The 9,210-nt window shown below is 33.9% G+C and overlaps 1 protein-coding gene across 6 annotated transcripts; it reads left to right on the top strand.

Moving 5' to 3' along the window:
* The first annotated feature begins 2,171 nt into the window (after positions 1-2,171).
* Positions 2,172-5,236, top strand: LOC133780586 (uncharacterized). Of its 6 annotated transcripts, none has more exons than XR_009869432.1 (4): positions 2,172-2,496; positions 2,707-2,775; positions 3,689-3,835; positions 4,953-5,236. XR_009869432.1 is itself a non-coding variant. In XM_062220236.1 (3 exons), exons 1-3 carry the CDS (start codon positions 2,473-2,475, stop codon positions 5,088-5,090), a joined length of 309 nt encoding a protein of 102 aa, XP_062076220.1. In that variant the 5' UTR covers positions 2,172-2,472; the 3' UTR covers positions 5,091-5,235. The 6 variants fall into 6 exon arrangements, 1 of the variants encoding a protein (XP_062076220.1); XR_009869431.1 differs by having other exon boundaries at positions 2,707-2,780; positions 3,712-3,835; XR_009869428.1 differs by having other exon boundaries at positions 2,707-2,780; positions 4,953-5,227.
* The last annotated feature ends 3,974 nt before the right edge of the window (positions 5,237-9,210 follow it).

The raw sequence follows: 9,210 nt of genomic DNA, 5'->3' as shown, positions 1-9,210 counted from the left end.
ATTTAATTTATGATCTATTCATGTTCCCCTTAGTCTATTGTTATCTCATGTTTGTGAATTCTTGGATTCTTGTACATTCGAAATCTTAGGTGTTGTCTTTAGATGGGGATAGATTTTCGATGGCTCGACTAACTAATTTTAATCGATATCTTAGTTGTATCCAAGATTTTTCCCGTCCAATTGCATTATACATATTAGGAATCGGTCCTCGGACCTGGTTGTATCCAAGAGTTTCAGTCTTCTTACTAGCATTGTACCTGTTAAGAATCATGCCTCAGACCTAGATATATCTAGGGGTTTTGGTTTATACTTTTACCGGTTGCCTCGGACCTAGTTATATCTAAGGGTTTTGTTTTAGAAATTTCCCAACTTAGTTCTTATTCATAATTATTTTGAAAATCTGAACATTAAAAAGTTATTGAATAATCAATGTTTCCAAACTCTAAGTTTCAGATTTTATCTAAATATGCTGAACTCTTTTAAAAGATCTCTTTTGTTATGTTCCAATCAAGGGACCAGAACTTATAAATATTCTAGGTTGCTTTTACAATATGAGCACGCAATAATAAAATGACAAAATTTATTACGTAGTAATTCAATTATTATTAAAGTGAAGTGTCTATTATAGATAAGTCTTACATGAACAATAATACCATAAACATTAAAGAAAACTTGATTATTGATATTACTTTTTGAGGTGTAGAGCATTCCAGGACCGTAAAACTATTTCTCCATTTAACTGGGCTAGCTTAAAGGTCCCATCACACAAGATCTCCACGATCTAGTATGGTCCTTCCTACTTCGGCCCTAACACACCGTCCTTGCAATCTTTGCTTGCCAAAAACTCCCTCCAGAGAACCAAATCACCTAGTTTGAGTTTGCATCCTTTTACCTTCGAGTTGAAGTAACAAGTGATTTTTTTGCTCATAATGGGCAAGCTGCAATTGTGACGCTTCTCTTTTTTCCTCGATCAAATCAAGGGATACACTGAGTAACTCATGGTTCAGATCCGATCAAATGTTTTGGCTCATCACCAACGCCTCAATCAGGTGCATAGCCTCATTTCCAAAGGTTAGAGAAAAGGGGTTATGTTTTGTGGAGGTGCAATGTGAGGTTTTATAGGCCCAGAGTACTTGTGGGAGCTGCTCGGGCCATAATCCCTTTGCTTCATCTAACCGCTTCTTCCAGCTTGCCTTTAGAGTCTTGTTTGCAGCCTCGACCTGCCCAAGAGTCTTCAGGTATGCTACCGACGAAAAAATCTTGGTTATGTCGTACTATTGACAAAAGTTTGTGAAGAGATCACTATCGAACTGAGTTTTGTTGTAAAACACAATCTTCTTTCGGAGCCCAAATTGACATATGCTATTTTTTACAACAAAATCCAGGACTCTCTTCGAGGTTGTGGTTGCCAGAGGCTCGGCCTCCACCCACTTCTTGCAGTAATTGATGGAGACAACAACATAACAAACTCCTCCTTTTCCTATTGGCAAAGAACCCATACTGCAAACGGCAAAAGGGATGAAATCATGGTTAACTCAATGGGAGCTGCTCAGGCTATTATGGCGAAATGTTGGCATTTGAAATTAGATTAAATCCTGTCTCAATACCTTCAGGACCAGGTTTTTCCCCCCAGCATGGGCTCCACAGAAGCCTTCTTGTATATCTTGCAAGATAGTAGGGTGTTACAATAACATACTGTGGGGCTTGATATAACAACTTCCTTGCACCCTTTCGATCATCAGGTAACTTACCGATTGTGAGGTATTCCTCTATAAGGGTCTTCCAGGTTGGTTTTCCAACCTCAACTGTTTATGCTATTATGCTCGGTTTTTCGAAGAACTCAACCAAAACTACGTTAAGTCACTACACCAAATAACCCTTTCCACAACATTAAAGTATAACTTTTTGAAAAACGTGTTATATTAAACTCATAAAATTTGGCTGTACTAAAAAAAAAGTTGAGATAAAAAAGTATGCTCCAAAAAGTATCTACATGCCACGTGTAGATTATCTATGCCAATAATTATATGACATGTGTATATAATTATATTATATCAACCATTATAAAAATAGTTGATTTTTGTTATTTCTAATATAATTATATTAACAAAATCATCTATTATTTATATTAAAAACATAACCCTAATTTTATTCTAACATAAACCATAAAGCACTTCTTCCTTCCTCATCTTAGCTGCCATACTCTTTTCTCTGTTCGATCCCCTCCTTGTCTAGTCGCCATACTCATCAACCATGACATTCTTCTTCTCCTTTCTGAATGTTAGAGCTTTTCAGCCACCGCAAGACACTCTTCTTCCTTTGATTTTGGAAGCTCAGCCACGAGCTTCATAGCCCAAATTCCTCTATCCAAACTGCTCTCCTCACCTATATATATTGGTGTCCTCTTGGCTGTTTTAGGTCTCTCTTGGCCGATTTGAGTCTTGACTATTTTTAAGGACAACAGATTGTTGGATGATTTTACTGGTATTTTTAGAGGTAAATCTTTCAATAATCTATGATTTTTTTCAAGTTTTCACAGTGTATAAAAAACTTACATATATATTAAATTAATATTTTTTTTTAATTTTATCGTTAACTATATATATTCAGCAACTCAATGTTTTTGTTCATGGGAAGGCTTGTAAAGATTTTTGTGCTGGAAATCTGGTATTAATTTATTTATCTTCTTGTTTTGTATGGTTTTAGGGAACCAAACAGAGTGGTTGCAGACTCAATGTTGATCAGAGTATTGACAAATTCAAATTTTAAACTTTTGTAAGGTATTGTAATATATATTTATATAAATGTATGGACATGTTGTTTGGAAATGGAAAAAAAATTGAGTGAATGACCATTTTTTTTGTTTTGTTTTGATTTTTTTTTGTGTTTGTTCGTGTTCTTAATCGCAGAAAGTTGCTCACGTAATCTATTTTGAATTGGTCACCTTTTGGTGATTTGTTATTTAATGCTGAAAAGATGGGGTCTCAATTCTTTGTATCTATTCTATGGTTATGTTCTAATTGATTTTGACAATGATCATATACGATGATAGAGATTATAATTATGAGAAAATTAGCAGATTAACCGACCCTCTAAAACTACAGGATAGAACATTTTCCTAAGTGTCAAATACATAAAAAAAATCTTTAAGTTTACATTAAAGGAGTAAATTATATTTTCTAAAGAATAAAAACAGAATTTGTAAGTCTTATTCCATGTGGGGTAGGTTGTGTAGGCAGGTCCACAATGTAGTTGGTTTCGTTCCTTATTGGGGCTACTTAAAATTTGCTAGACTTTCTTGTCACCCAAAGATTGAGGAGTTCAGTAAGAATACCTGATATTAAGTTAAAATTATTTTTGAAAGCTTATGACCCATCCAAAACCATAATATCAAATGCTTACATGATCAGATTTGCCTATTTTCCACTTTCTTCATCATTTAGTTTATCTCTGTTTTTTGTCTATTAATTAGAGGATCCCTACTTGGGGCCTATCAATTGGTATCAGTGCATCTCCAAATTGATTTAAGGGTAGTTATAATGAGTACTAATTACAACACTTTAAATCTCAATGACTCCATTTTTATGAAATAGAAGTTAGTTTGTTTTCTAAGTTTTACAATTTTAATTTAGGAATTTATTTATCCTAGATTTATTGGTCCATATATATTTACATCTGAACATAACAGGTGAAACTAAAAATAAGAATAAGGGCTTCCCAATATCATACAAGTGATGCCAATTACAAATGCAATGTCAGTGAAGGGTCCTGTAGCATGCAAATTTTATTCCCTGAGGGAAATGTAGCCGTCTTAACCAATCTTGGTTCTAATCAGGTAAGAATTGATTTTATCAGTTATTCACACTTTTACTTTGTATGTTGTTCATATGAGGAAAATGCTCGTGTAAAGTGAAGAAAATAAATTAGGTCAATAAATTTAGATGATAAATATCTAATTTAAGACATCTAGTTTGCCATATATTTGAATTATATATATATATATATATATGTTTTTTGTGTGAGTTTATATAAACTAAGCAAATAAGCTTTGTGCATGTAGTTGAGTACTTGAAATTGAGTCTTTTAAGGTTTGGTTTTTGTAAGGACAAATTTTTACAAGAGATTTAAATGATTCTATAATATTTGTCAAATTTGGTTATTTGTTTTGCATTTGACATGTACAAAATTAGCCACAACATCATAATTGTAGGTTTAATGGAATGAATCTTCATGATGCAGTACTTCGTGCATATCATTTTTGTGGATGAGTGACTCAACTTGAGGTAGAATGAAAGTTTCCCAGTATTGAGACAGGTGATTCTAATGACGAATCACTGGTTTGCAATTACTGCAGCTGTAATTTTCATTTTTGTTTCATTTAATGAATTTTAATGAGGTGTAAGATCCTTGGAGATTATTTCCTAGTATGGATTCTGTTATCTTTCTGGAGGATTAATTAGAGAGAGAGAGAGAGAGAGAGAGAGAGCATGAAAAGTAAAGGGTTGTTAAAGAGAGAAAATCAACACTTTGTCTTTCTTCTTTACGTGTGTGTGTGTGTGTGCATTTTTGCTCACTTTTAGCTGCTGTAACTCTATATTTGGCTGTAATCTTTATCATCTATAATGGATTTGCTCGAGCAGATGAACTAGACGTAGAGTGACACATTATGGTTTGAACCAATATAATTCCAAGTGTGACTTTCTTATTTTTCTGCTGGTTTTTACCTGGTGTTTGCTAACTTATCCATCTGTTGCTCGCTGGTATGTTTGCCAAGTGTTTGTGTATTGGTTCTGGTTCAGTTTCTCACCACAATCACTTGAGTAGACAATGAGGGACTGCTTTTGAGACACCATAATCATAAAATCTTGGAACTCTGCTTTTTCATTCATTTACACTTGTCCATATAAAAAAAAAACATACGTATATATACCCATCTAAATTTGAATTTACAGAAACAAAAGGAAGGCATTGCATGCGCTGTTATAAACCAACATGTATCTGGGGCCTGTAAAGATATATTGGTGGAAGAGGAAGAAAAAATGGTAAGAAGTAAAGCATGGAGAAGGCCTGGCTCGAGGCCAAGGAGATGAAAAGGAAGAAGATGGAAGAAGAAGAATAGGAACAACGAAAGAAGGCACTGGATGAAGAGTCTCGGAAACAGCAGGTACTTTCTTCTTTTCTTTACTTTCTCAGAGAATTTTGGTTTTAACGGCTGTTTAGTTGCTAGAAAAGAATGAAAAACTAACCAAATTAATATAATTATGATTTTTCTTTCCCCTTTAATTGCTACAAAAATTATGAATGTTGTAGTAGAAGCTCTATGACAGTGTGATTTTAATTTGGATTTGGAATAGTTTTTCTTATTTGCTTTTATTTCCATTGTGAAGGTTGTTGATTGGCGAATTTGTGGTGATCCAAACTTAGTACTTCGATTTGTCTTCATTGAGTTCACTGATGAAGGTAATTTTGACCTTATAACATCATTACTGGTCTGTCATTGTGAAAGGGTCTTTAGATCGGTTATGAATCCTAGGACATTTTGATCAATTTCAGTTTTATATCTGATTAACAGAAGGCGCAAGGTCTGCTTTGAGTCTCGCAGGGACAATGCTTGGATTTTACCCTGTTAGAGTACTGCCCTCTAAGACAGCTATTGCACCAGTTAACCCAACATTTTTGCCAAGGGTATAGAGCATTGCTGTTATGACTATTGCCTTTTTTTTTAACTCTGGAATGCATCAGTCATTTCCATTTTATAATCTATCAATTGAGTACTGTTTTTCATTTCAGTAGTTGATTTTCTTGTAGTCTTTAGTTGAAAATGACCCAGAGCAATTATCTATGGAACTTCTTACAAGATTATTCGGTTTGTCTTGTGTAGGTTGCTCAAGCTGATGTTAAACTCTTTTTTGAATCCATCTGTGGAGAGGTTGGTGCTTTTTCCAACACTTTCTGTTTCTTTTATAATTCTAAAATCCTTGATACCATTTGTGAGGGGATGCATTTATAAACATATATTCTAATGCAGGTTTATCGCCTAAGGCTGCTGGGGGACTATCATCATTCTACTCGTACTGCCTTTGTTGAGTTTGTAATGGTATCTATCTGTTTCAATATTCCTACATTCAATATTCTATGTTTGTGTATTATATGCTTTCTTTTCCACCATTTTTAACTGTTATATTTAATGTAGAAATTAGGGAAGGTCTGTTGTGACAAGTGAGGTTTTCAGATGACCATGAAGGTTAGGTTGTGTGGAAGCCCCATAGTTTTCTGCCATGAGGTCTCACTGCTGACCACACTTACCATAGGCCCTCATCTTCTATAATAGATTAATAAATCACCAAGGCTTCTGTCTTTCTTTAGGATCATTTTTTCATCCTTGGCATACGAGAGGAAGCAATAACTATTGATTTTTCATCTCACTTGGATGTGACCTTTCCTACCATCTTTTTGGTTTTCACGGAGGCATGATCCTGCATATGTCAATCTAATTGATTGTTTTTTAGTCTTTTGCAAGTCTGAAGCTAGACTGAAGTCTGATAGACAACTTCCTTTCGAATTTTTATTTTTATATATATAATATTTATATAAATTACCAAGCAAGACCAATGTCACACAATTGTAGTTTTGGCCTGTCTTTTATTACTTTTTTTTTATTGTTCATTTGGTTATTATTTATCATTTTTGGAATTGACAAGGGCGATGTTCTTGATGTATTTTATGTTTTTTAATGATTTTTTATTTATTATTTTTTAATTGTTGATTATTTATTATTTTTGGAGTGCGCAAGGGGGGTGCTCTTGATTATTATGCAAACCTGTGTAAGAATTAGGAACACATTTAAGCTTTCCAATTATTGCTGGCCATTGAATTTATTACTTGGGATCCATCTTCCATGATGATGTTTAGAAGTTCAGATAACAGAACCTGTCTTGTCTAGAGATGCATTAAATCTTTTCCCTTTAGTTGATGGGAGTAATACCATGAAAACTCTGTATAGCTTAAATGCATTAAATTGGAATAGTTCTTTGCTTCAAGTTTCTTCCTGGTCAAGTGTTAACAAGGATACATACTAAATTGATAGACACCTTAATTGAAGAAAGTTGTTTTTTCTTATCTTAACTAAGTAATATGGTTAGATATGATGATATGATATATGCTGGTGTCCTCTCTTGGAAATAATTTCCATAGCATTATTCTTGAAGTAATTTGTGATGCTAGATAATAACGCTAAAATATTTCGTTGTTTATTTTGCAGATGTGACAAGCGAAATAGAAAAGGATACTTAATTTTGAAGGCTTTGTGTTGGGCAGCTGTAGAATATTTTGTGCTGAAAGTAGTAACTTTTCAATATGTTGAATATTTAAGACTACTTGAATACTTAAAGAACATTTTGTTGTTAATGACAGTGTTGAATGTTTTAAACTAATTTGTGGATTGTTAATACAATGTTGAATGTTTTTACTTTCTGTTATTTGAAAATCAAGTTCATTTGATGATGCTAGTATATATTAGAAAGCTAATTTTAATTATATAAATAAAAAATAAAAATATAATAGAATAAATTAGTGTTATATAAATGAATATATAATTAGAAATTAAACTTATCTAAATATTAAAATAATATGAAAAATGTGTTATAATATCTACTACAATAACACTTTTTATAAGTAAAGAATTTTGTTATGCAAACTTCATTTTATAACACAAAAAATGTGTTATACTAAAGTGTAGTATAACACAAATTTATAAGTATTGAAATGTGTTATATAATCAACTATAAATAATATAATTAAACACTTATCTATTTATTAAAATAACACAGACAATGTGTTATCGTTGACAGTATAATAACACATCTGTATAACAATGATAAAGTGTTATGTAAAGTACCTGACCTACGATAACATAGTCAGTCTGAACACATCAAAAATTGTTATGGTATGTTTTGATCACACATTTTTGGTGTTATTAAAAGCATTTTTTCTTGTAGTGAGTGTATTTGCCTCTTTTGTTGTAGCTAGTCGAGCCAAAGCATCAGCATTGGAATTATGTTTGTGGGGTACATGTTCCACAGAGCTGAACAAGAATTCAGACAAATCACTGTTAACCTTGGCTAGGTAAGCAGCCATCATGATATCATGAGCTTGATACTCCCCCAATAACTGATTGACCATGAGTTGGTAATCAATATAACATTGAATCGCCTTTTCCTTTAGCTCTTTCACATCCTTGAGCCCTGCCAATTGGGCCTCATACTTAGCTTCGTTGTTGGATGCTTTGAATCCAAACCTGGGAGCTGTATGGAATTGATGCCCTTCAGGTCAGATTAAAATTATCCCAGCTCCTGATCCATTTTCATTAGAGGATCCATCAACAAAAATTTTCCACAGATCCTGCGCCGGTTCTCTCATCAGCTCGTCCTGAAAACCTATGCACTCGGCCACGAAGTCAGCGAGGGCTTGACTATTGATTGTTATGCATGGCATATATAATATATTGAACAGGCTGAGTTTGAACGTCCCAACGTGTTTGGCTTTTACGAAACTTGGATGGTGTGTGACTGAAATTATGGTATGAGCTTCCATGAGGCCAAAAGAAGACAGAACGTGAGATTTTCTATTAATTGATAACGGGACTCAGCTCCGAGAAGACTTTTACTTTCATAGTACACTGGTTTCGACGCTCGATTTTCCTCTCGAACTAACACAGTGTTGATCGTATTTTCTGTCATAGTTAGATACAAAAACAAAAATTCTCCATATGTTGGTTTTGATAATATGGGGGAATCAGCCAGGTAATCCTTCAGGTCTTGAAATGCATGTTCGCATTCTTCGGTCCACTCGAACTTCTTGTTTCCTCTTAGCAAGTTGTAAAATGGGAGACACTTCTCAGTGGTTTTTGAAACAAAGTGATTTAGAGTCGCCGCCTTTCTAGTTAAACATTGTACTTCCTTGGGCGGCCTAGGCGAAGACATTTCTAACAATGATCTGATTTTCTCTAGATTTTCCTTTATCCCCCTTGTGTTGCCTATAAACCCCAGAAATATTCTCGACGAAACTCTGGAAGTGCACTCTTGGGGATTTAACTTCATGTCGTACCTCCTTAATACGCCAAAACATTCTTCTAGGTCGGACACATGGTTACTGGCACTCTTTTATTTAACAAGCATATCATCGACATACACTTCAATGTTTTTCCTGATC

This window comes from Humulus lupulus, chromosome 5 (assembly GCF_963169125.1).
Source record: "Humulus lupulus chromosome 5, drHumLupu1.1, whole genome shotgun sequence".
Lineage (NCBI taxonomy): Eukaryota > Viridiplantae > Streptophyta > Magnoliopsida > Rosales > Cannabaceae > Humulus > Humulus lupulus.
The sequence above is the reverse complement of the archived record's forward strand: the minus strand, read 5'-3'. Positions and strand labels throughout refer to the sequence as shown.